At 44.3% G+C, this 27,554-nt stretch overlaps 1 protein-coding gene and 1 long non-coding RNA gene across 7 annotated transcripts in view; one reads left to right on the top strand and one right to left on the bottom strand.

The window, feature by feature from the left end:
• The window catches only part of LOC146823052 (uncharacterized), a 339,929-nt gene that overhangs the window by 24,135 nt on the left and 288,240 nt on the right, over positions 1-27,554 (top strand). The window lies entirely within an intron of this gene.
• LOC146823053 (N-acetyllactosaminide beta-1,6-N-acetylglucosaminyl-transferase-like) overlaps positions 1-27,554 on the bottom strand; it is a 361,189-nt gene that overhangs the window by 219,989 nt on the left and 113,646 nt on the right. Inside the window, exon 3 of one of the 4 annotated variants that reach the window (XM_085607259.1) lies at positions 15,605-20,423. The exons of the other annotated variants lie outside the window; for them this stretch is intronic. Within the exon in view, the coding sequence (XP_085463385.1) occupies positions 20,404-20,423 (20 nt within the window). The 3' untranslated portion in view covers positions 15,605-20,403. Of the gene's footprint in view, positions 1-15,604; positions 20,424-27,554 lie in introns of those variants that run through there. 4 annotated transcript variants of the gene reach the window in all.

Raw genomic sequence — 27,554 nt, 5'->3', positions numbered from 1 at the left:
CACCCACGATAGCCACGGGCCTCAGCTTTTCTGTGGACTCAGGGTAGCCTTGGGGAAGTCTGGAAATCCACCTCTGGTGATGCAAAGACTTTGGCGTCCGGCGGGAGCTTCAGAGTTGTAGACCGGACAGTTGCTTCTTTGGTGCCTGCCAAGCAGGGAAGTCACTCCTTGACCCCAAGGGAGATTTCTTCAGTCTTCTAGTTGAAATAGAAAGCCGAAGGTCCAGGATATATGTTGCAGAGTTTTGTCCAGGGTAATCTAGAGTCTCAAGGACTGGGTTCCTATACATATACTAAGATAGGGGGTTGGACATATTCTGGGGACCCACCTATGGGAGGGTTTGGAAAGAAGGGTGGTTACACCCATTTCCTTTGTCCAGTTTCGCGCCAGAGCAGGGGCAGGTAGCCCCTGCAACCGGTTTGAACTGGAATATGCACAGGGACACCAAGTTTGCCCCCAGTGCAGGACTTCAAAGCACCAGAGAGTGCTCCTGCCCAGTCCCAATACACATCTGCCTGTCTGGGGAGGTGGTTACACCCCCCTGTGACAGGAAACCTATTGTACAGGCCTCTCCTGTCGGAGTTTCGGTTGGCAGTAGGAGGCTCATGCAGGGGCACCCTCTCACATAAAAACAAAACACTCTGCCTTCAGGATTGGTAAGGCCTGCCATAGGAGTGACTTATAGGTTTTATATGTGTGGGCAATGGTAGTGATATAGGTAGCCTATATCACAGTAAGGGGTGCATGCACCACCTTACCCAGGCTGCAGTAGCAGGCCTGTGGTGTCATTTTGGAGTGCTTCCCAGGGGTGGCATAATACATGCTGCAGCCCCTGGTAGGCCTCTGAGGTACCTATGCCCCGGGTACATAGTATACCATATACTAGAAACGTATAAGGCACTCCAGAATCCAATTAGAGATGTACCTACTGTACATGGAAACCATTTGAGAGAGGAAGCAGCTAGGCTGTGGTCCTGATTAGCAGGGCCACAGCCAGACTAAGGTAAAAAAAACTGTGAAACACCAGCAAAACGTGGGGGTACCCATGTGAAACAGATCCTACTCTCCTACACAACCCCACCCCCCCCCAACACAGGGACATTAAACTAACCTTGACCAGTTGAGTCTTCATGTTCTAAGTGGAAATACCTAGAGAGTCCATCTGCATTGGCATGGTTACTCCCAGGTCTATGTTTCACTGTAAAGTCCATCCCCTGTAGGGAAATGGACCACCTAAGCAGATTGGGGTTTTCACCCTTCATTGATTTTAGCCATAAGAGAGGCTTATGGTCTGTCTGAACAAGGAAGTGAGTACCAAACAAGTATGGCCTCAACTTCTTCAGAGCCCAAACCACAGCAAAGGCCTCCCTCTCAATGGCTGACCAACGTTTCTCTCTAGGGGTCAGCCTTCTGCTTATGAAACCTACTGGCTGATCCTGACCTTCATCATTCAGTTGTGACAGTACAGCCCCTACCCCCAATTCAGATGCATCTGTTTGGAAAATGAACTTCTTGGAGTAATCAGGACTCTGTAGAATGGGAGCAGTGCACATGGCCTGCTTCAGGTCATCAAATGCCTTTTGGCAGCTAGCTGTCCACTGAACCTTTTTGGGTATTTTCTTAGATGTTAAGTCATTCAGGGGTGTCAATATTGAGCCATACCCCTTGACAAATCTCCTATAGTACCCAGTCAGACCTAAGAAGGCTCTCACCTGAGTCTGGGTGGTTGGAGCAACCCAGTCCGTGATGGTCTGGATTTGGTCTGCAGTGGTTGAACCTGGCCTCCACCTACAAGGTGGCCCAGGTACACATCCTGACTCTGCCCTATCTGGCACTTGGTGGCCTTGATAGTGAGGCCTGCCTTTTGCAGGGCCTCAAACATTCCTTAGGTGGACCAGGTGATCCTCCCAGGTGGAGCTCTGGACAGCAATATCATCTAGATAAGCTGCACTGTAGGCTTCCAGACCTGTGAGAACTATATTCACCAACCTTTGGAAAGTGGCAGGTGCATTCTTCAAACCAAAGGGCATCACCACAAATTGGTATTGCCCACTTGGGGTCAAAAATGCTGTTTCTGGCTTTGCATCATCAGCTAGTCTGATCTGCCAGTAGCCAGCTGTCAAGTCAAAGGTGCTAAGGTACTTGGCGGAGGCCAAAGTATTTATAAGCTCATCTGCCCTTGGAATTGGATGGGCATCAGTCCTAGTGACTGCATTGAGACCCCTGTAGTCCACACAAAAACTCATCTCTCTTTTCCCACCACTGGTGTGAGGTTTTGGCACAAGGACCACTGGACTAGCCCAAGGGCCATCTGAGGGTTCAATAATCCCAAATCCAACATTTTCTCGACTTCTGTCCTGATACAGTCCCTGACATGGTCAGGTTGCCTATCAATCTTATTTTTAATAGGCAGACTGTCTCCTGTGTCCACTTCATGAGTGCACCAGGTAGTCTGACTTGGAGTCAGAGAAAACATGCTTCTGAACTGATTGAGCACCTGTTTGCAATCAGTTTGCTGCTGGGCAGTGAGGCTGCCTGCCAAGGCCACATCATCAACTGACCCATCATCAGGGTTCTGGGAGAGGAGGTCAGGGAGTGGGTCACTCTCTTCCTCCTGTCCCTCATCAGTAGCCATGAACAAGCCCATGTCAGCCCTCTCTACATATGGCTTTAGCCTGTTGACATGGAGAACCCTGTGGGGACTCCTGGGAGTTCCTAGGTCTACAAAGTAAGTAACCTCTCCCTTCTGTTCAACAATAGTGCGGAGTCCACTCCACTTGTCTTGGAGAGCTGTGGGGCCACAGGCTCCAACACCCACACTTTCTGTCCTGGCTGGTAAACAGTCAGTACAGCCTTTTGGTCGTGCCAAGCTTTTTGCAGTTCCTGGCTAGCCTCAAGGTTTTTAGTCGCCTTTTTCATGTACTCAGCCATCCTGGAGCGGAGACCAAGTACGTAGTCCACTTTGTCTTGCTTTGGGGGCTTGAGAGGTAACCCCGATCCTTCCTTCACCAAACACAATGGACCCCTGACAGGGTGACCAAACAAAAGTTTAAAGGGGCTGTAGCCAACCCCCTTTTGTGGCACCTCCCTGTATGCAAACAAAAGGCAGGGCAAGAGAATGTCCCATATTTGCCTGAGCTTTTCTGGGAGCCCTTTAATAATGCCCTTTAAGGTTTTGTTGAACCTTTCAACCAACCCATTGCATTGTGGGTGATAGGGTGTGGTGAACTTGTAAGTCACTCCACACTCCTTCCACATTGCTCTTAAGTAACCAGACATAAAGTTTGTACCTATGTCCGATACTACCTCCTTAGGAAAACCCACTCTTAAGAAAATTCCCAACAGGGCTCTTGCCACCACAGGTGCTGTAGTGGTCCTAAGGGGAATAGCTTCTGGGTACCTGGTAGCATGATCCACTACCACCAGGATAAATCTGTGCCCAGATGCTGTTTGGGGATCCATGGGACCAACAATGTCAATCCCTACCCTTTCAATGGGCACCCCCACCACCGGTAGTGGTATCAGGGGGGCCTTTGTAGTGCCACCTGCTTTGCCACTGGCTTGGCAGGTTACACAGGAGCAACAAAACTCCTTTGTGTCTTCAGACATGTGGGGCCAGTGAAAGTGAGGGACAAGTCTGTCCCAAGTCTTGTTCTGGCCCAGGTGACCTGCTAAAGGGATATCATGGGCTAGGGTCAATAGGAAGCCCCTGAACTTCAGAGGTATAACCAACCTCCTGGTGGCACCAGTCTTGGGGTCTCTACACTCTGAATACAGGAGTCCATCATCCCAATACACATTGTGGGGACCACTAGCATTCCCAGCAGCCTCAGCAGCAGCTTGCTGTCTGAGGGGTTCAAGAGAGGGGCAGCTCTGCTGCTCCTGGCTCAGATCTGCCCTGGTAGGGCCCCCTGTCCCCAAGAACTCAACCTGATCAGGCTCAAGCTCCTCTGGGACAGTTTCTTCTTCAGGACTGTGATCACCTCCCTCAAGAGACTGATCCTCCTTCTGAGTCAGGGGGGAAGGCTCTGCCTTAACCCTTCTGCTCCTCCTCTAGGATGGCACTTGGTCCATTGTTCCAGAATCCAAGGCCTGTTCAGTTTTAGACATTTTGGCCTGTGACCTGGTCACAACAAACACATCTGCAGGGATGCCCAGCATTTCTGCATGAGTCCTGAGCTCTACTTCTGCCCAAGCTGAAGTCTCTAGATCAGTGCCAAGCAAGCATTCGACTGGTAGGTTTGCACTCACCACAACATTCTTAAGGCCAGTCACCCCTCCCCAGGAGCAGTTAACAACTGCCAGAGAATGGTCTGTTCTGACGTTGCTGCATTGGTCACTTGGTACATTTCACCAAGTATAATCTGCCCAGGATCCACAAGATCTTTTGTCACCATAGTGACACTTGCTCCTGTGTCCCTGAATGCCAAAGCCTGTACTCCATTGATTAAAGGCTGTTGCCTGTACTTGCCCAAGTTACTGGGACTCACAGAGGGGGTCATATCCATGCTCCCATCACAGACAAGAACAGCCTGAGTGGTTTCTCTGACTAAGCCAGAGCCCAACTCAGTACCCAGGGTAAACCCTACAAAACCCTTGGCTTGTGTACTCCCACCACCAATTGTAACTGCACTAGGGGGAGCAGGTGCCTTGGTGTGAGATGGATTAAGCCACGCCCTATTTACAACACTAAGTTAGCATAAACAAGATCATTGTTAGGAAGCAAGCTTGTCGTTTCTGCTGCGCTGCACACGACACTGTTGTTATGTGTTATTCATTTTAGAAATGCTGACTCGACTTTGCCTTACAGGATAACAAACTGTTGTTTCACATTCTTAACCGTGAAATGTGCCCTTGGTCTGTACATCATGCAAAGAACGCGTCTGGGTCACTAGAAGGTACAGAGTGTTGTGTTTAGATTGATCGTAGACACTTGTTAGACATATCATGCATACAGCTGCCAATATCTGAAGGACAAGCGTCTTTAATATTGCAGAACAGTTTGGTTTTATATTCATTCGAACAGAAGAGCTGATGCATGCGAGAGCTGATCCTTTGATGTGATTCTACTAAGCTGATCTATACGGTATGGGGTCCCCCCTGTTAGCCTAAGATACCTTCTAATAGTCTAATAATAATAATGTATTAGATTCTAGTGAAAGGAGTGTGGCTGTATACCACTGTCATTATTAGTATGATTGCTCCTTTCATTTTATATGGTATTGTAATAATGCTTATGATTCTGATCTGTACTGTTAGTCTGCTAGTGTTAGCCAAAGTACTGCATCTTAGGACGCGAGGTTTATAAAATAAACTCTTTAAACTTTACCGTGTCTGTATTATTATGTTGTGGACTAACAAATAGATACGAACAGGTATTTTGGATTCCCACCACTCCTGAGAAATATCTAAGTCGCTTGTTCTGGTTTGTCTATACATTGGGACCACCTAGCTAGATCTAGGTTAACGAATGGGATACTAAGCTAGTCGGATAAGGGGTTCTGGGTTCTGAGGGGAGTTTTCTGGTACACCACAATTCTCTGAGGTCCTGGTCTCCTGCGCATAGTTCTGTGCAAAAGCAGAATCCCTGCAACATGGCGCACCTAACGTTTGGTCTTAAGATCTGAGACGCTTTAGTAGTACTTGAGTTTAGTCCACAACTACCCTCACTCTTGTTTTCGGAAAACTTGAGTGACGGTTTAACCTACCTAGGTTCAGACTAAAGGTTCTATCAAGCTTGAAAGTTAAAAAGGTTATAATTTTTGAGCCCAAGTGCTACTGTGAATATCGTTGTTACTCTTTAGGGTGTCCTTATGGCGGTTAATATTCCTGCTCACAGTAGGGTTCCTCTGCGCGCTCATTTGAGGGCTTATGGGGTACCTGATGACGGGATGTCCGTAGTCTTTGTGGTCAGTGCTGATACCACCTACCCGTATGAGTTGTTTTACTCATGGGTGACCTTTGAGGAGGTGGATACGGACGATAATTTGTTCCACAATTATACAGCCTCGGCTGTACCTGCGGCTTATGCCCCATATCGGACTCTAGAAATTCCTATTTCTGCCTGGCAGCATACAATTTGGTTTAATGGCGCCCTTCCCCATGAGGTCGTATCGGCGAGAATGGGCCCGTTGTCAATTGCAGGGGCTACATGGTCGGTACTGGCCGGATATACTCCACACCCACGCTACCTGACGGTGGGAGTGGGTGATTTGCGAACGCTACACACAGCCCTGATTACGGTCCATAGGGCTTTAGTGCAGTATGTGTCACGCACAGTTCAGGTGGGAGCACCTGCGGTTGCTGGACACGGGTCGGATCACCATCACGCGGTGGTGATTAGCCCTGTTATGGTTAACGCGGTCGTCGGCAAGCGCCCCCTCAGTAAGGATGAATTTCCTTACTGGCTTGCGGAAAATTTTTATCAATTGGAAGCCGTGTTTCCAAACACTACACCTGTGGATAAACACAGGATACTCACCATTACTTTGCCGAAGGACCTGGTCCCTGAACTTGTTGATTGTGACAATTGGGGCAAGGTCTTTGCTGCAACATATTCGAAGTGCTACGGCACTCCGTCTATGGCTGTACTACCCTCCGTCATCAAGAAAGTTCAAGAAAGTCATGGTGCGGAGGCAGCTATTGAGTTGGGATTACGGCTTGTCGACAGTTTCGATGTGATTTGTTCCATGGTAATGGGCAACCTCAAAGGAGATGCCATGCAGTTCCAAGTTGGTAATATGCTGGAGCTTGTGGCTGATGCCGATAAGCCAAGGGAGTTCGCCAAAATTATTGCGAAAGCCTATAGGATGGTTGGACGTAGTGCCTTAGGCGTGAAACCAGTGCAGCAAACTAAGGTGAGTTCGTCTACAAAAGACGAAAAGCCCAACTTTCCTAAACAAAGTTGGCGAGCCAAAAAACAAGAGAAGCAGCAACAGAAACAGGTTTCTCGTCCTGCCTCACCCGTACAGTCGTATAGTGAACGCACTTATGATTTGCGTGATCGTACTCGTATTAAGTCACCTGATAGATTTCAGGTTTCTGAACAACGCTCTCCTCGTTCTTCACAGGAAACATTGGTGGGGGCTGGAGTATTCTCTTTGGACTTGGTGCAATCACTGGTCCAGTGTGTCTTATGCTTACAGACCTTGCACCATGGTTTCTTTTGGCCTTTCCATTTGTTAGACTGTGAATTCCCACGTGAAGAAGATTTTTGGGTCCCTTGTGAAGACTTCTGGCCTTTACCCTTCTCCCCACCCTTGTCAGAGTTCTTGGAATCTTGCTTCTTAGGGTCACCACCTTGGTTCTGTTCCTTCTGCCTCACTCTGGTTCTGACCCATTTGTCTGCCTTCTTTCCCAATTCTTAGGGAGAGGTCAGGTCAGAGTCTACCAGGTACTGGTGCAACAGCTGATTTTGACAGTTATTAAGAATCTGCTCCCTCATCAGATTGTACAATCCTGTGAATTCACACACCTTACTGCCCAATAAGCAACCTTCCAGAGCCTTAGCAGAACAGACAACAAAGTCCACCCAGTCTTGATTTTGTGCTTTTTGGGTATCCCTGAACTTTAACCTGTATTGTTCAGTGGTTAGGCCAAACCCATCTATCAGTGCACTTTTCAAGACCTGGTAATCATCAGCATCCTCTTCTCTTACAATAAGGAGCTTATCTCTACCTTTGTCTGCAAAGGAGAGCCATAAGATTGCAGCCCACTGCCCTTGGGGGACCTTAAGTACTTTACAGGCCCTCTCCAAGGCAGTTATCCATTTGTGGATATCATCCCCACTCTGGTAGGGAGGGACAATCTTACTTAGGTTTCTATGGTCATAAGACCTATCCCTATCTCTAGGGAAGTTGCTGCCACCAAGGGACCCTAGTCCCTCCTTTTTTCTAGCTCTGTAGAGCTCTAGGGCTTCCTTATCTAGGGCCATCTTCTGCTTTCTGAGGTGATGCTGAGATTGCTCATAATTCAGCGGTCTCTCTCTCCTCTCCTGGGAGGTTTCCCTCACTCTGTGAGAAGAAATAGAGGTCCCTACAGATGAGGTAGAATGGACAGACTCCCTTGAGAGAGATCTATCCCCTCTAACCCTACTTTCAACTCTTCCTGGAGGGACAAAGAGGGGAGCATTGTGCTCTTCCTCATCATCCTCAACCAGTGGAGCTAGGTTTTCTAGATCCTGATCATTGTCATCAGTCTGGTCAGCAGCAGAGGTTGGGCCAGGGGGAGTTCCACCCCTAGGTCCACCCCCAACTGCTGCCCCACCCACTCTGCCTACCCCTTCAGGCCCACTAGGCCCTGAGAGATCATCCAGCCTGAGTATCTCCAAGAGATGCTGGTTAGTTGGGCTTTTGCCTGTCTTCAGCTTCCTAATAGTACATAAGGCCCTAAGCTGAGCAACGGTGAGATCCTCATACTTGTAGGGGAGAAGCCCACTGGCTTCTGGCAGGTACCCACTGGTTCCTGGCTGATTAGACATTACTAGTGTGGTGTGGTATATTGCACTACCTACACTAGTGTGGCCTCCTAACCTCTCTTGAGTTGTAGAAAGGGTATGCTAAGCCCTTTACACACAACTCTAAGTTCAGTAGAACTTACTGTATACTAAGCTTGATATTATATATACCTAAGGTACCTTTAGTGATTTTCAGTTGATCAATTCAATTGAGATTATCTGGTAAAACAATAGCAAGCTGGAATCCCACACGCTGCACACCAATGTGAGAAGTTGGCCTGGTATATGCTGTCCACTAAGTAAAGTGGGCACCTTGTACCAGTCCAAACAACCCCTTATGGTGATAGGTTAAAGACAACCTTTATTGAAAGCTATCCTATTGGTAGCTATGGAGAGCAGCCTTCAGGCTAAGTCTTGAAGGAATGTAAAGCAGCTTGTTTAACCAGTCTATAATCTCCTGAATGACCTAATGAAAGGACAACCACACCAGGTATATATTCAAAATATATGTATTTAAGATAAAACACACCCCTCTAGTCTCTTTATGAGGCTAGAGTTTGAATTACTTAAGTTACAAGTCAGTATTCAACAGTAAAAGCACAAATACACATTTGGGCCCTAGGGGCGTACCAAACCATATACCAAGAAAGTGGTATAAGAACCATGACTGAACTAGACACAAGGCTTAGAGCCTTTAGAAGTGCTTGGGCCCCAAGGAACCACCCAAGGTAGTGATGTAGGGGACCCACGGGGGACGCGTACAGTGTTAGAACACAGGCGCGAATCGCCGGTAAGTTCTATGGGGAAAGTCGTGGTTGGAAAATTGCAAGTTAAGGACACTTAGAGGATGTCTACAAGCAAACCCCTTTGGACTTAGAGGTGTCTAGGGCCAACACCCACGGGAGCACCGGAGTACTCGAGTTACCTCACCCAGGAAAGCCGGGTGCATAGGTGTCTTTTGGTGTCGGGTCGCGGCGTCGTTTTCAATGAAAGCTGGCAAAGAAGTGCTGCTGCCGTGAAGAGGAGAAGTGTCCAAAGAGATCCAAGCCTGAATCAAAGATGGAAGGAACCTGAAAGCAGAGGGGACAGAGTCTGCATCACTTACTAGTGACCAGGGTCACGATAGTCCAATTTCCACAGATGTCGGGTGCTTCAGGTGAGTTGACGGGTGTCTTGACTCTTCAGCCACGAGGTCCAGGAGGCGTCGATGATGACCAGGAGCTGGATTCAAGCTGTCTTACAAAGTCTGTCGAGTTCTGCGGTGTCGGCGGCCAGAATGGACCCAACAAGCCTTGGCAACGGCAAGTCAAGTGGAAATAGAAGAAAGACGTCTGTGCAGACCAGCAAGGTCTGGGGGACTCACCCAGTGAGGGTAAGTCAGGGCACGTCTGGAGCAGCCAGGGAAGCCCAAGCAGATAAGGAGTTGCCTTCGTGGGGACCCACTAGCCAACGGGTTAGCGATCGCGAAGGAGCCTCGAGCAGTCGCACTGGAAACTGGCCCACGGGTCACTCGTGGAGTGGAGGCCAGAGATCTTCAGTGCAGTCGGTACTCAAGACTGGGGCTACTCGGAGCCCAAAGCACAACTTCGAGGAAGACCAGGAAGATGATGTACTGGCAAAAGTTCATGGTGTCCAGGGGTCATGGTTCCACGTCACCCACGATAGCCACAGGCCTCAGCTTTGCTGTGGACTCAGGGTAGCCTCGGGGAAGTCTGGAAATCCACCTCTGGTGATGAAAGACTTCGGCGTCCGGCGGGAGCTTCAGAGTTGCAGACCGGACAGTTGCTTCTTTGGTTCCTGCCAAGCAGGGGAGTCACTCCTTGACCACAAGGGAGATTTCTTCAGTCTTCTAGTCGAAATAGACAGTTGAAGGTCCAGGGTATATGTTGCAGAGTTTCGTCCAGGGTAATCTAAAGTCTCAAGGACTGGGTTTCTATATTTATACTAAGATAGGGGGTTGGACATACTCTGGGGACCCACCTATGGGAGGGTTTGGAAAGAGGGGTGGTTACACCCATTTCCTTTGTCCAGTTTCGCGCCAGAGCAGGGTCAGGTAGCCCCTGCAACCGGTTTGAACTGGACTATGCGCAAGGACACCAAGTGTGCCCCCAGTGCAGGACTTCAAAGCACCAGAGAGTGCTCCCGCCCAGCCCCAATACACATCAGCCTGTCTGGGGAGGCGGTTACACCTCCCTGTGACAGGAAACCTATTGTACAGGCCTCCCCTACCGGAGTTTCGGTCGGCAGTAGGAGGCCGGACCCGTGCCTGTGGCAGAGGCATCTATTTTGTGATGCCAGGGCTTTAGAAAGTCTTCACCGGTTAGACCAGTGTGTACTTGTCTCTCCCTCTAGAAGGGTCGAATGCTACCCCCGCCGCCAGAACTGGCAGGAGGGGGGGTAGTATTCTAAAGTGTTTGACACCAAACACAACATGTTTCTGTGCAGCCAGTCCAAAGTTAGCATTTATCGCAAGGTTATAATGTACTTAAGAATATATGGTCAGGCTGCACCACAAACAGCATCAGAGGAGGGACTCTGAATGCTGCAGAGGGGCTCTGCTCCTGCAGGGGCACCCTCTCACATAAAAACCAAGCACTCTGCCTTCAGGATTGTTAAGGCCTGCCATAGGAGTGACTTATAGGTTTTATATGTGTGGGCAATGGTAGTGATATAGATAGCCCACCACAGTAAGGAGTGCATGCACCACCTTACCCAGGCAAACCATTTGAGAGAGGAAGCAGCTAGGCTGGGGTCCTGATTAGCAGGGCCACAGCCAGACTAAGGTCGAAAAACAGTGAAACACCAGCAAAAAGTGGGGGTACCAATGTGAAGCAGATCCTACTCTCCTACACGCAGTGACCAGGGCGGCTGGCTCCAGAGCACTGGGCTCACTGTTCAAATCCCAGAGCCGGCGGTAGCTCAGTCCACCACCCTGTGACTTTGGGCAATAGCTCACCTAATCTCCCCAGCCCCTTGAGGCCCTTAGGGATGATTAGTACGCTATACAAATGTACCGAGTTATTACAGGGTGCGTGCGCCACTTTGTTTGCTAGAGTACGTTTTACTTAAAATTCCGATGTTCTGCATTACATTTTATTTCGTGGTCACCTTTCAACTATGTAAACAAGTCAAACGCCGTTACAACGAAGAAATGCTTCAGTGGTCGATGGCCTACTATGCTGACAAAACTACCTCCAGGCACAACCAGTATCACTTAGCAACGAAACAAACACACAGATCGAGTTATCTATATTACTTGACAAACCCTCCTTTCTTTCTTTTTCAAGGCCATTGGAATTATGCATCCACGGCATAATGCACATGATAAAACAAAGATTGGTGAAAGGAATGGAGATATGGGGAGAAGTTTTGTCCTGGTGGCCCAGAACCATCTGGTACCCCTGTGCAGAATCCCCTGTGTTCCCTTGGCGCATACTTTAGCTAACGTTGCCTTTCCTTGACTTCAAGGCCCCTGCAGCACTGGCAAAATGTTATGTCAGGTCAAGTCGTGAAAGGCTTTTGTAGGCACCCAAATCACTTAATCCAATTACATGCCACATTGACGTGGTAAAGTGAAGGGCCTTGTTGCCAATATTCTATATCAGGGGCCTTTTGTAAGAGCTTGCTTTTAGATGCCAGTTTCGTTTTCATTAAACAGCCATGATCAGTTGCACAATGTTTCTGGTACTGAGGCCTATAAATTGTTTAAATGAACTGAGGGTAATATCGAAACAGAAGGATCACTCTAGACACATTTGCTGTTTGTTGTAAAGGCCGCTGTATTGGGTCCAAGAAGAAATCACAATTCCTGTCAATCCTTCAGCTTAGCTGCACACACTAAACAATGTCCTAACAATCGGTTCTAACCATTCCTCCACCCCTCAACATTACCCACCCTTTGAGTCTCTCAAGCTTCCTGCTACTTTTAACGCCAAACACTTTCAACCCATTTATATGTTATATTTTTTAAGCCTATTTCCTACTTCAGAATCCTTATCAACTTCCTTTCAAACCGACCCTCAATAGGCCCAGGCTGCCCCCGATCCACTCCTTAATAAAATCTTTGCCTGTACTTTAACCTTCCCAGGTCTCCCCGCCATACCTTGAACTCTCTCTTTCCACCCCCAGAAAAACCCTTAACCGATGCGTCCATCTCTATCCCCAACAACAACTAAGGGGCAGATTTACAAGTCCCTTGCGCCCATGTTAAAAGTGACGCAAAAGTGGCACAAGGGGCTTGTAAAACTGCCCCTAAGTGCCTCCAGTCACCTTATCTAAATACGCAATTTTTTCCAACAAGCAGAAACGCACCCCGTCCTGCCACAACAACACATGCCATTCATAACCCATCCTAACATGCCTCAGTATTCTCATTTACCCCACCTTGCAAAACCAGACACCTCCCCATTACCAAACCTGCATCCCTTTGTGCAAACCCCACCAAACCTGCTGGGCATAAGTTAATACGAAAACACTTCAATGCCATCCCAATTGCATGAACTTAAATTCTTCTGCATTTGTTTCCACCACACAAACCCTGTAAGCTATCCCAGGACTTAACCCCCAGGTGAATCATGAATATCTCTATTCTAGGCCTGTTTTTACCAAATTACCCCTATGTGGGCCGCAATTGTCCCCCGCCTCATGCCACTAGAACCACACCATTACTGCATTATCCGCTAGCCCCAATCAGAACATTGACCCCAGTAGGAACATTATCTCTCTGCATGCTCTCCAAACCCTCCAAAGTCTATTGTCATCCTCATCCGCCTACACATGTACTATCTTGCTTATAGTCACTGCAGGTCGTAGCCGTCTCCCTTCTCACTGACCGAGTTAGCACCTTAATATCCACAAAAACCTATGCTCTGTCCCATTCCCATATCCAAAACCCTCCTTGAAACCTACTTAAAATAATGGCAACCTAATTATAAATAGCCAGAAATAATGGCATTCCCAGTCACGTGGGCCCAGAGAACTAGCCTGCCCCAACCACACCCCTACCATCTCTGCTTTTAAAGCCTGTACCCCGGCACTTTCTCCACCCTTCTTTGTAGCCCTCACATGCTACTGTATTCCTCTCTGCTCTTTGTCTACCACCAAAAGCATTACCCATAGAGAACTATCCCCACCACCAGTCCATAATTTGTCAACTGTGACAGTCCCCTACTAACCAACTAGATTATAGAACGTGCCACATCTGATCATCTTGCTGCCAGTCCTGCTCAGAATAGGTCTTTTTACCTGTTCCCGATATTCATAAAAATTAGATTAAATCTCCAAGTAGGCTTACTGTACAGATTGTCAATGATCCATTTGCCATGTTGACTCATGTATTAAGCCATTTGTACCTCTGACCAATTTGCATGTGCCTGACAATATGGCAGCAATTAACTTCGTCGAGAGTATCTCCTGCAATGAAAATACTGGCTGGCTTGCAAGCTTCATTTATTATTGGCTGTGCCACAATTACCCTTAATGACAATTATCTTCTTATTTGAAGATCTATTAAACCAAAAAATCAAAGGTACAGCAAAAGCAGCATTTTTTGCTTCCAGTAATCCAGTTCTCCTTGTAGCAGCCTTTGTAGATAGAGCAACGCTGGCCGGCTAAACATCTTACAATCCTATGGAACCCGACTAGTGCTTTACCTCCCGCTACCATACCATCACTTCATTCATCAAGGCCCTTTAAGGCTCCCGTACGATCCTCCGACGAGCATGTCAACGGCCATTTCAGCTGGTAATCACACAGGATTTAAGTCCTCTCATCTTTCTGTACAGTCTAAAAATAAACACCCCTCGTTTGCTTCTGTTCCACTATGGGGGGTGTTCGCCTAGTGTTCTTGATCGTCCCCCTCAAGCTGCTCCATAGGTGGTGATGTTGGCAAATGTTCCGACTCTTTCTCACCTTGATTCCGAATCATGTGAAAGTCTAAAGAATAAATCTATTCACTGGGTGAGCAGGAGAACTATATCTCTTCCTGGCGAATGTGTGGTCATGTCCTTTAAATTGCCGAGTTTGGTAGAGCCTATCCTCCACAGAACTAAATCGAACTCACAACTTATATCTTCTAATCAAATCTTGGCCTTTTCATTAGGTTATTTTTATCGCCCTGTCATCTTTAATGGAGGGCTCAGCACCTCTCGTGGTCCTGCCCCTGTCCAGTCACTTCCAGTCCAGCCCGTGATTGCCACTGCCAACCGCTTTTCTCCCTTGGCTGAGCTGGATGAAATAGATTGGCTTTTTGCTAGATCTGTGACACTCAGCCCTTCCAAGGTGGAGTTTGTATCATCTTTACTAAACTCTGAGGTTTGTGCAACAGTGCCAAATACCTCTTGTATTCTGTGTTACCTTATGTGATCAATCATACTCCTTGAGTTTCTTTGCTGAAGACTCAGTCCCATCAACCTCAGTCTAGTGTCCTATTTTGGAATGTAGCAGGTTTACACTCAAAGGTGCTGTTCCCTCTTTGGGCGGATTGTGTTAATAGTTTTCAAATTCTCTTCTTGCAGGAAACCTGGACTGTTGAACCTGTTCCAATTAATAGATATATAACTTTTCACCTACCCGGAGTTTCCTCTCATGTTGTTAGATCAACTTTTGTTTCGAATTTGACCTAACGTTAAAATCAAATCAGTCTTTAAATCTCTTTATCACCTAATCACCTAATCACTGTTATTGAATTGTCGTCTTGTTTAAACTTTATTCTTGTTAATTTTTTATAACAATGCTCTTTTATCTGACATCCTCAATGCTTTGGGTCAACTTGATTCTGAGTTGGACAATTTATGTAGCTGTAAAGGGACGGAGTTTTGTCATATTGTGGGTTGGTAATTTTAATATCCATTTATCTTGTTTTCCTTCTAATAAACTCTGTGGTATGGTGGACATATTTGATAACGATCAATCTAATTTCCTTCATATTGAGTATAGTGTAAAGCTGAATGAACTTATGTCAAAGTATGATCTTACCTTTTCAAACAAAGTATGTACTTCCCCTTTTTCTTTTGACTCTACCTTTAATGGTCGTGGGTACAACACTGTTATTGAATATATTTTACACAATGGAAAATATAGTTCCCAGGCAACGTATGAGACTAATAGTTCAAATTGATAAAGCACAGAAATGAAAAAACAAGCAATTAATGCAATTCACAATTTTAATAAAAAAGACATATAAAATCACATGTAATAAAATAACAATATACAATAAAATTGAGATTTTCAATGATACAAATCAGCAGTATATGTTACACATAGTGGCAAAAATAAGAATTCTTCACGACGCGCGTTTCGGCACAGAGTGCCTTCGTCAGGAGTAGCCACAACAAATCTAGAGAATTAATTAAAACAATAATTATTATACATACAATTCTGTGCTATGACTTTAATTAACAATGCTGAGTTTGTCTGGAAAATAGTACTTTTCTTTAAGGAATTATATGCGACTGGTAATTTCATTCAAGTGATACTTCCAGAAGGAAAGGGTAGAAAAAAGAGAGGAGGAAAGGAAAAAAGAAGAAAATAGAAGAGAAAGTGAAAAAGAAAAAAGATAAGAGAGAAATGAGTGTGAATGAAAAACGAAGAAATAATAGTGTGTGTGATAAAATGATACCCAAAGAATTTGTGGTCTATAAATATTCCTCATAATTGTGAATGCGTAAAACACCCGTGACAAAAAGGGTTAAGGAGAAGCTGTTATGAATAATATGATGCTTACTTATGTAGTTAGCAAGAGGTGGATCATTGACATGTATAAGTTTGGGGAAAATCTCGGCGAAAAGTATTTTTTCTTTCCTCTTTTTTTCTATAACAAGAAACATAACAGGATTAGAGGAAATTGTTATTGCAAAGGTGTTTATGTAGGATAAATGATGAGGGAATAGGATATTTACTTGCCTATTCGGTGATTCCTTGTAGGGAAAGGGATATTTATTTGTTTTCAAGCCAATAGGTTGGTAATTTGATGTTCATATGCCAGACCGTGACTTATCTTGTAGGAATATTTTTAATGGGAGAGATAAAATCTGCAACTCTGGAGATAATGAGATAAATGAGGGAAAAGGGAAAAGGACCATCTGAAAAAGTTTTTTTGGGAAACCGACAATACTGTCTTGATATAAGCAGATAATAATATATATTTCATATATAATATATGTTGATTATATATGGAGTAGCAACTAGGTTCTTTGATAGGCACATGATGGAAAATGATTGCCTACTATCAGGAAAAAGATACCTGAAAATTTAATTAATTGGATATCATCTAGCTAATAATATAGTATGGTTATAAGCTGCGAGCTATACAAAGATCTTAGAAATATGAAAGCTCTCAAATTGATTCTGTATTTAGTGGGATAAATAGAACTTATTGTTAAAGTCTAATGGCCATGACTTATAATTAAATACGTGACTGTATATGTGATGATTATTTTTACCTTTGTGTGCAATTTATATCAGATGATATTCTGACATCTGCTTAGTTGCAGGGGAACGCGTTGAATATATTTTATCCTCCCTTAAACTTGATACCTTTTTATCTGACTTCACTACTCATACCATCTCAATAAGCGATAACTTCACACAGAGTATTATTGTTATGCTCAAGTGGGGTCAGAATTTTTTTTTCTGTAAAATGATACATTGATAATGCTGTAGTAACTACTTGTAATGGTGTCTCCCTACGTTGATTTTTGGTTCACCCTGATAAATTTATGGAGAAACTAGTTACCGCTCGCAAGAATGCTTTTGATATTTGTTTGGACGATGTCTCTAACAATGCTGAAATGAAGGCAGATTTCCTCAATATATCTCAGGGTGTTCAAGAGGGGTTAAATATATTTGCCATTCAGTTTGGTACTGGTAGTCCAGGTTGGTTCGATCACAATTGCTCTACCTCCAATAAGTCTCTTATGGTCGCCTTACATAAGAACCCTCCATCTCCACACGCTGATTGATTGCTCAAGACCCCCTTCATATTGGAGACCAAGTTGGGGCTCCTGGAATGTGAATCCCTATTGGATGATACATGGGCAAGTGAACTGCCCAAGAGGCCAGTAAAAAATATGCTGAACTCTTGGAGCACCTTCGAGTCATAGACAACGCAACATGCACACAGAAACTCCACACTGACGGAGATAAGGCGGGGGCACTTTTGGCACATATGAGCTAGCCACCTCCACCATCTACGCTGCTGTCAATACTCACACCCACACCCACACATACTCACTGCACAACACAGGCAGCGATTAACTCTGCCTTTTGAGAGTACTGCTGAGAGGTGTACGCTGCACTACCACCCCCCGACACGTGGCAGCATAGTGAATGATGAATGATTTAAGACCACCTCAGGTATCTGCTATAGAAAGGGAGTCCAAAGTTCCCTCTGACACCCGGGGAGATCCACCTTGCTATAAATGAAATGGCACGTAACAAAACGGTGGGGTTGGATCGACTGGCTATGGAATTTTATACCACATTTGCTTCCCGCCTGGTTCCTCAATTGGAGGGTCTATATAACTCATCACTAGATGAGGGCTCACTGACACTCACTACCCGACAGGTGTTGGTCACATCTTTACTCGAACCGGGTCGCAACCCAGAAGACCTATAATTTTATTGACCCCTTTCACTTCTCAATACAGAATATAAAATATTGAGCAAAGTGTTAGAGGGAAGACTACTTCCCTTGCTTCCTCAGCTGATCCTGGCCGATAAGTATGGATTCGAAACCTGGGCAGCACCAGCCTAAATAACAGATGCCTCTACCAGTTGATGGAGGCAGCATATGAACAAGGCAGGCTGCATTTCTCTGTATTTGCAACATGCATTTGACACACTGGGGTGGGATTATATGTTCTCAGCCCTTGCAAAATTCAATATCCCTCCAGCCTTCATACAGTGGATCCAGCTCTTATCTACTGACACCCATGGCCAGGTCACGGATAAGTGCACATATATCAGCAGTCTTCAGTGTTCCGCTGCACCAGACAGGGGTGTCCGTATTGCCACGGCTATTCATTTTGGACATGGAGCCACTGGCTCAACAGCTTGCTAAGTGGCCTTCCCCTGTGGGATCTCGCAAGGACCAATGGTCCTTACTGTTTCCATGTATGCAGATGATTTGATTATATAAATATGGGATCTTGACATAGATTTGACCTATGGATCAACCCAACCAAATCCTACACATTTGCCTTCCTTGATTATACAAGACGTGCAACATTACCCCTAGGTTCATATACTATACATGTAGGGCCCAAAACCTTCTGGTATCTGGGCATCCAGATTTACAGGAGCCTTGAATACTTAATAGCTGGACATCTTGAGAGAGCCATTACATCGCTAAAATCCAGCGTAAACCTTTGGGTGTCATTGCCACTAACCGTGGCAGGCTGGATAGCACTGTTGAAAATGGTGATGTTGCACCATTTGGTTTACTACTTTGTCAATCTGCCGTGGTAGTCCCTGCAAAGATTTTTAACTTACTAGACTCACTGTTGATCGAGCTCATGTGGGCTACATGGCGACGTAGTGTTAGCGTAATCAAAATTCAGCTGCCACAGATGAGGGGGGTATGGGTGCTCCTGACTTTAAAGCCTATTGCTTGGCACGACAGATTGAATGGCTATCATACTGGCTAGCAAAACATCACTTGGAGGAAAAAGCCTACGCAAACTAAATGTTGAAGTCTGGCAAACTCCACCCATTATTACTAATAGGGACACTGAAACCAACCCACCTCCCACTACAAATTCAGATCGCACTGATCTATTGGAAAAGTGCCTCTTGGTATAGAAACTCACCTCCCAACTATGCCCCTAACATACATTAGAGAGGTTTCCCACTCCTCAGGGTGCATCCAGGAGTACTCCTGCACTCAGAGCGACTAGGTCGCTCACCTGGGAGAAAGCACAGATTACGACAATAGGGACCTGTTTACGTAAGGCTTGCTTATGTCACACCAAGAATTCATGCAGCTAAATGGTCTACCAGAATCCCTTTTCCTGATGAAATACCTCCTTAGCCCCTGGGCACCGATGGGACTTGAGCCTACTACTCACACACTAATACAAGTGGTCTATGGCATGGGGCACAGTAGATACTTAGTTAAATGGCTTTATACAGGAATACGCACACATATAAACATACCTCTGAATGTCCTGTGAACTAATTCAGAGAACGATCTGGCCCGTGCTCTGTATGATAAGGAATGACGCTTTTTTCTGGAATACCCGGGCAAGATGTCCCGTAATTCACGATTCAAATTTATACAATTTTCAATCCTAGAGAGGAGATACTGACACTGTTGAAACTACATGAAATTGTCCCTGCAGCTTCCCATACATGACCCAGATGTCCTGCAGATGCTGTGCATCTCCTACATATGCTGTGGACCTGTCCAGTACTGGCTGCTCACTAGTAGGGTATACGGGACACACTATCCACACAGACGGGAGCAGCCCACTGGGATAATATGGAACATTGTCTTATGGGTCTGTATCCAAGACCCAAGAGCTTTAAAGTCACAGCCAGGTTTGTAGATCGGGTGCTTCTCTTAGCAAAGCGACAAATTACTAGACACTGGAAATCCCCTTGGGCGCTGTTGTTCTTAGGCTGGAGAGAGGAGCTAATACGCTGGAGCACGTTGGAGAGCTACGTCCTATGCAGTGGAAAATACAATTGTCTCCTTAAGAGGCCTATAGCCATGAGTTGGGATGCATTATTGGAAGCCTTTCAAGACCAAACTGAAACCAAGTAACATTCATCGCTGTTAAGGATGTCAGGCACACTGGACGTAGTAATTCAAGAAGGTGTTGCACTACCGGATACAACGCTTGCTAACACCAGTAGCCACCCATCAACTGCCCTTATGTCGCCATGGCACGGACATGACGACTAGAACAGAATGAGCAGTCCGGGGCCGGAACCGATGCTACATACTCTTACACAACCCATCTTCCTCCTGTAATAAAACAAAACAAATGGAAAAACAGAACATAACAATACAACAAATTAGATGTACAACTTATTTTTAATCCGAGCAACAAAATTTGATAACCACCCAGGTCTCTTGCGAGTGTGTTTGTTTTTAACACACTAGGCATGACTTTGTTACAAGATTTGTGAACACTTTGTCCTTCTTCATCATGCAGAACAGCGTTTTCCACATCACTCTCAGAGCTGTGAACAACTGGATCTCTACTACAACTTTGTACACAGTTTCCCTTGCCACTTCCAGAAATCTGTGGCAAGTCAATTCCAATTTGTCCACTTGTCATCATATCATCTGAAACACACTCTCCCACATCAAAATCATAACTAAGTTTAGTGCCTTCTTCCTTGTATACAAAAAAAATCTCCCTTAAGAACAGCAATTCTGCTTAAATTCCACACCTAGCCATTCAGAGTCTCACTGAATTTTTTAAGACGTCCTTTACAACAAAAGGTCCCATGTACTGACTGTTCCCTTGCTTACTTTCCATGGTTTTGTTTACTTTCATCAGCATACCACTCTGATTCACAGGATCTTTCTTTGATTCTTTTTTCTGTTCAAAACTACACTTGTTGACAATATGGGTTCTTTCAATTTTCTCTTTTATCTCGTCCATATTTACAGAACCTTTTGTGGATCCTACTAACCAAGAGGGATTACTATTGATTCTAGATAATCCGCCTCTCATGATCTCGAAAGGAAAACAATTTGTCATGTCATTAGTAGTAATCACATACTTCCACACAGCCTTCAACACTTGTATTTCCCACTTGTCATTGTCCACACCTGCAATTTGTATAGCTCCTTTGAGCACTCTGTTAAACCTTTCAATAATACCATTGTCACTGGGATTATACAAGGAAGTTGTGCAGTGTTTCATCCCAACTCTCTGAAAATAATCATTTGCCTTATTAGATAAAAACTGTACCTCATTGTCAGTGAAAGGTAACCCCTCTTTAGTAAAAACTTCATCCGTAAAAGAGAACACAACATCAGTGTCTACTCTCTCCACACTTTTATGACCGGTCTTTTCAAAAACACATCAATAGCAGCCACAATATATTTACCCTTTGAACCAACTGGCCCCATAATATCCATAGGAATGGTTTGCCAAAGGCCATTAGGGATAGCATGCTCTCACATATTGGGCCTCAGTGTTTTAAGGACTTGTCTGCATTTGCACAACTAACACAACTTCTAACCATGCGTTCTACAAAATTATCTAAACCAGGCCACCAAGAGTCTTTCTTCACCGACTGTTTAGTTTTAACAATACCACTGTGTCCCTCATGACCATATTTAACTACAGTGCGTCTTAGCGTTACTGGAGGAACAGCTCTATCACATCTCCAAACAGTACCATTTACAAATGGCAATTCGTTTCTCACCCCCCAAAAACTTCTAAATTATGAGAGAATGTGCCTCTTGGTAGGCCAACCCCCAACAATACCTCTCTGCAGTTCCTGCAAAATTTTATCTTTCAAATATTCTTCACCCCAAACTTCTTTTTGTAATAGGCATAGCACTTTCATCATGTACTAAAGCGATATGAAATCATCCCATTCATCTTGAATACTCTCCTTCATAGGTAACTGTAGTCTGGACAAAAAATCAGCTTTCACATTATCCTTGCCTGGTACTTAAACTACTTTATAAATGAAGTCCTGTAGCCTCATAGACATCCTAGCCATCCTTGCCGAAGCTTTGATCATCCCTTCAGTGGTAAGTAACTGTACTAATGGTTTGTGATCACTTCTAATTTCACACTGTTTGCCCCAAATAAAAGGCCTAATATGCTCCAGAGCCCAAGCGTAAGTCTCCCTCTCAATGGCAGAATACTTCTCAGTAGGAGACTATACCCTTGAAGCATACGCTATGATAGACTCAGCACAATTTTCAGGTTTTGTGCCAGCACAGCTCCCAAACCACTCAAAGAGGCCGCTCCGGCTATTGATATCTTCACATCCTGGAACTCCTTTTCAATTTCATGTACCAGACAAACCTGTTCTTGTTTTTTAATAATTGCCTAATATAGAAAGTTCTGCAGGAAAATTCTGTATGTACAAAAAAATAAAATTCAGTTAAACCCAAGAATGACCTCACACCATCCTTGGAATTCGGTCACGGTGCTAAGCGAATGGCCTAAACAAGATCAGGTTTGGGTTTGGTTCCTTCCTCACAAAGCACATGTCTCAACTATGTAACTGAACAAATTTGAATTTCAAGTGTTTCACAGTTAATCCATTATCACACAACATTTCCAAAACTTTCTCCAAAGTGTCATCATGCTCCGCTCTGTTGCTACGATAAACAAGAATATCATCCTGGAAGCAAACAGCATTCTTACAATCCCCAAACAGATCATGCATAATAAGTTGAAATACCGCAGCTGCTGAGGCGAGTGCAAATGGCATTGTCTTAAATTGATAAGAGCCAAACAGTGTGATGAAATCAGTATCACTTTTGCAACTATCGTGCAGTACGATCTGGTGGTAGGCAGCCGACAGATTAATGCATGAGAAGAATTTGGCTTTGCCCACCATTGCCAACATTTCAGTGATACGTGGTGAAGGAAACTGATCAATGACAAAGTCAAAGCACAATCTGATATTGCCATTAGTTCGACTACAATGAGAGACACCCACTCTGAAGATTCAATTTTCTCAATGTGTCTTCCTCAACCAATTTTTTAAGCTCCTTTTCCACCTCATTCCTCACCACTATAGGACATGCATTTTCTTTTAAGACAATCCTGTGTTTGATATTGACTAGTTCCCCAATGCCATGTCTAAAAACTTCAGGAAACTTATTTAGCATCTCTCTAACACATCCATTGTACTCACCAAACACCATGACAGGTTCAGGACTGTTCGGGTTTAGTACAATGTCGAGTTTACCTTGCTCGAACCAACCCAAAACAGTTTGGACACATATAATTTAGCCACACATTTGTGGTTCTTAAACCTAAAAACAAGTGTACAGAAACGAATGATTTCTATTTTCTCACCAAATACCCCTCTGGATTAATATTTGATAACTCTAATTTGGCTCCCAACCTTTCTACGAACTTGGATGTCCACACATTCTCGTTAATTATGGAGTAGGGAGACCCAGAGTCAGCATACATTTGAATCTCCGCTCCCCCAATAGTCATGTCAAAAATAGGCTTCTTTTAAATCATAATATTATCAATATTCAAAATAGCTGGTGAAGTATCTTTTATGTTTAGCACAAATTAACTGTTTTCGCCTGTGCCTTGGCTCTCAAGTTCTCCCTCGCTATAATCATCATCTTCTACACAATTGACCCTGTTGTTTTTGCCTTTTTTGCACACCTTCGCAAAGTTCCAATGATACCTCACACAGTACACTTTTGCTTGCTAGCAGGGCAAATTTTGTTGTTAGCGAGATGAAACTGACTGTCACACCTGTAACATCTACACTTGTCCCTGTTAAAGTCTACAACACGATCCTTCGTGTCCACAGGTTTCTTCTTATTGTACACCTCACTCTTCACACTACTCCACCCCACCTTAGCCACAGCTCCACTGTCTTTGCTGCCATTCTCATTCTTTACTTCTTTAGCGCCATTTCCGCCTTCCTTACTATGGCTAAAATATAATCAAGATTAGCATCACCATTCACCCACAGTCTCTCTTGGATGGCAGGATCTTTCACATACATCACTACCTGATCCCAGATAATATCCTCCTGTAACCTTTCAAATTTAGTATCTAAGGACAACGCTCTTAACGCAGAAACATAACTGTCTACCGATTCATTGGCCTTGCTTTCTCTGAAGGAATTTGTGCCTTAAACTTCCAATGCAAACTTTCAGTGAAAAGTAATGGTCGAAATCAGAAATTGCTGTAACACATTTTCATCACCACCCCCACCAACCCTGGACATTTGATTACATTCTTTAAGTCCCTCAGGCCCCACAGAATGTAAGAACATTTATTTTTTCTGCGCAGCTGTCATCTTTCCTTGGATATCCAAAGTCTCAATATAGTCAAAAAAATATGCCTACCAATTCTGACCACTTCATACAAGGTGAACCACCTATCGGCCAAAAGCATTGGGATGGTGCTAACATGTAGCTCTGTGCACACATTGCTGCAACAAAAAAAATGGAGTACTTAAATTGCAAAATTACACTCCTTGTGTGAAACAGAATTAAGTAGCAGAAGAAGACAAGGGAATTGTTTGGTAAGTAAATGATAAGCGTCTAAACTTTACCCATGAGCAGTCATTAGTAATTCCTTTCTAACAGGCATAAAATTTACTGGCACGCCTCAACTCCAGAAGTATTCAAATGTACTCCAAATTGCTAACAAAATGAATTACTCACCATGAGGTTCTGGTATATATCAGGAATCCATTGCAACACAATCGTAGAAGAAACTAACACCAGGTGGAGCAAGATGAACATTGAAAGCACTTAAACTCTTTGAGACTCAATGTTGGCAACACATAGAAGCGTACCAAGATGGTCGCACATAATTCACGCAACGACGTGATGTGGCGCGTTGACGTGCCAAAAAGATACGCTAAGGCTAGAGTGTGCGTAGCCTTCTTGTTGCGTTCCAGACCACTTTGATGCGAGAAATCCAAAACAAGAATCCACGGGAAGGATAATTCCGTAAGTGTCCGCTAAAATTTGAAACAATGCCAGACTGTCTTATTCAAAATGTCAGTATCCAAAGAAAGTATCCAAAGAAAATGCACTGTAGGGTACACCAAAAGCACCAACAACAGATGTGGGACAAACAGGACGGGCCGGCACCCACAAGGAAAGCCAAATATATAAAAGATCAAAGAGAAAAAAATTATGCTCTACACACGTGCTGGCCCGTACAGTGGTGCCAATCCTGTGATAGTCACCAAATTGTTAAGAATGTAAGGCACACTGGATGTAGTAATAAATGGCTTTAATTCCAGAAGGTGCAGCCCCACCGGATACAACTCCTGCTCACACCAGTAGCCACCCATCAACTGCCCTTACGTCATCACGGCATGGGTCTGAACACTCTAGAACAGAATGAGCGAATATAGCATGTTACAACACGTGCTTTTACTACTAATACTACTAACTAATAGGCTGAGTTGGGATCTGCTCGTCACAGCAAGGGGACAACAAGCAGGTAGGGTAGTTGAGGGGCTTTTCCGCTTTGCCAGAAAGCTGGGTCATAAGCCAGTGACTGAGCTGGTCACACTTTACAAAACAAACGGGGCAGGAGTGTGGGGATACCGTAACAGTCAACAACTACAAGTCGTGGAAAACAAGTTTATCAAAAGACTATTGATGACTCCAAATAGTGCTCCCACCATCTTCTGTCATCAAGAACTGGGGCTCGATTTTGTGGAGGATCGCATAGAAAATGCCCGCCCGCTTTTATGGGCCCAAATTTCGCTGTCCGAAGAGCTAGTATTCTCCAGAGAGGTTATTGAGGATTGTATTACGCTTGATGGAGCTCTCTCAATTCCTTGGCCCCGATTCGTAAAGGACAGTTTCTGTAAATTAGGTTTGGGAGATTATTTTGATGCCCCAGACAGCATCCCTGAAAATGATAAAAATATTATAAAAGAGGCCCATTCTGCAGGAGCGAAGATATCCCGTTCCCACTCTGATGCAACAGGCCACTTTTGTTGATCTTCAAAGCAACAGCAATTTTATCTAACTTTTACCAAAAATGTACAGACTCGATTTTATCTAACTAGATTACGCCTACTTACCCAGCATTTTTTGGTGGCTTTTCCTAAACAGTAAGGGCCTTATGTAGGTGGCCTGGCATTTACCACTTCATAAATACCGAATCATACCGATTCGGTATTTATGAAGTGGTAAATGCTATGTAGGTATTCATTCGGTAAAATTTACCGATTCGTAGAAATTCGGTAATTACCGAATCGGTATTTACCGATTCGGTAATGAGGCATACCTTCCCATTGATTGCATCAATGGGAAGGTATGCCTCATTACCGAATCGGTAAATACCGATTCAGTAATGGGGGGAGCACAATCAAGGGTGGCAGGGTGTCACATTGACACCCTGTTGCACCCCTGATTCCTGCATGTGTGCACATGTGGCACACATACATGCCCTAAGGGCATGTATGTCTGCTACATTGCACACTTCTAAGCGCTTGAAAATGCTTTTACAGAGCCTTTCTTCATTTACCACCAACTAAATTACCGAATCCTGTAATGTGCACCCTACATTGCAAAAGCCTAAATACCGGTCGGTAACGGTATAATTACCGAAAATCGGCCGTTACCGACCGGTATTGGGCTACCTACATGAGGCCCTAAGTGAGGGAAGATAAACTGGAGCCTTGCCCTTGTGATAATTTGGCAGCTCAGAGCACTGTGCACTTTATGCTATTTTGTCCCCTCTACAAAAAACCAAGACAAAGATTTTTAGTTCCGATTTTAAAAAAGATTAGGCCGTGTTCTTATATTGAAGGGATTTAATATTTATTCTCACTGGCCACTTACGATATATGCACTAAGGTTTCCAATTATATTAAAGTAGCTATAGCGATTAGGAAACTGCATTAGCCGTTTCTACTAAAGCCGATTAGTGTAATTCCCTAAATAAATAAAATTAAGCACTGATGTATTCTTATGGAGGGAGTCGCATGACATAATTGTGATTAAGTGTCAGGTAATATAGACTGTAATTTTACCAGAAGATTGTTTTTAAGGTGTATTTTGTTTCGTATCTTATATAATGAATTTACGTGTATAAATTGTTTACTATGGTACTTTGTATTTTGACCCCGGAAATAATAGTTTGTTATGATGATTTTATGAACTTTTATCGTGTCGTATGAAACTGAATAAAGTTATTTTGACTGACTGACAGCCTTCGCATATTTATATTTATGAGCACATGTTCAGTGAATGAAACCATAGAGGCCCCTAGAAAGAATCTGAATTGAGCCACAAATCTAATCAAAAGAGGCTTTAACCTTGTCCTTGCTCACATCTTCTTTCAGATATATCTTAAAATCATTTACATGCAGAGTCACTAAAATGGATAAAAATGAAACTGGATAAACCCTCACCCATTTATTCCTTTGCCTGTTATTCCTGGTA

The sequence above is a fragment of the Triturus cristatus genome, chromosome 5_2, assembly GCF_964204655.1.
Source record: "Triturus cristatus chromosome 5_2, aTriCri1.1, whole genome shotgun sequence".
Classification (NCBI taxonomy): domain Eukaryota; kingdom Metazoa; phylum Chordata; class Amphibia; order Caudata; family Salamandridae; genus Triturus; species Triturus cristatus.
Note: the sequence above shows the minus strand (reverse complement) of the source record. Positions and strands in the feature narration are given on the sequence as shown.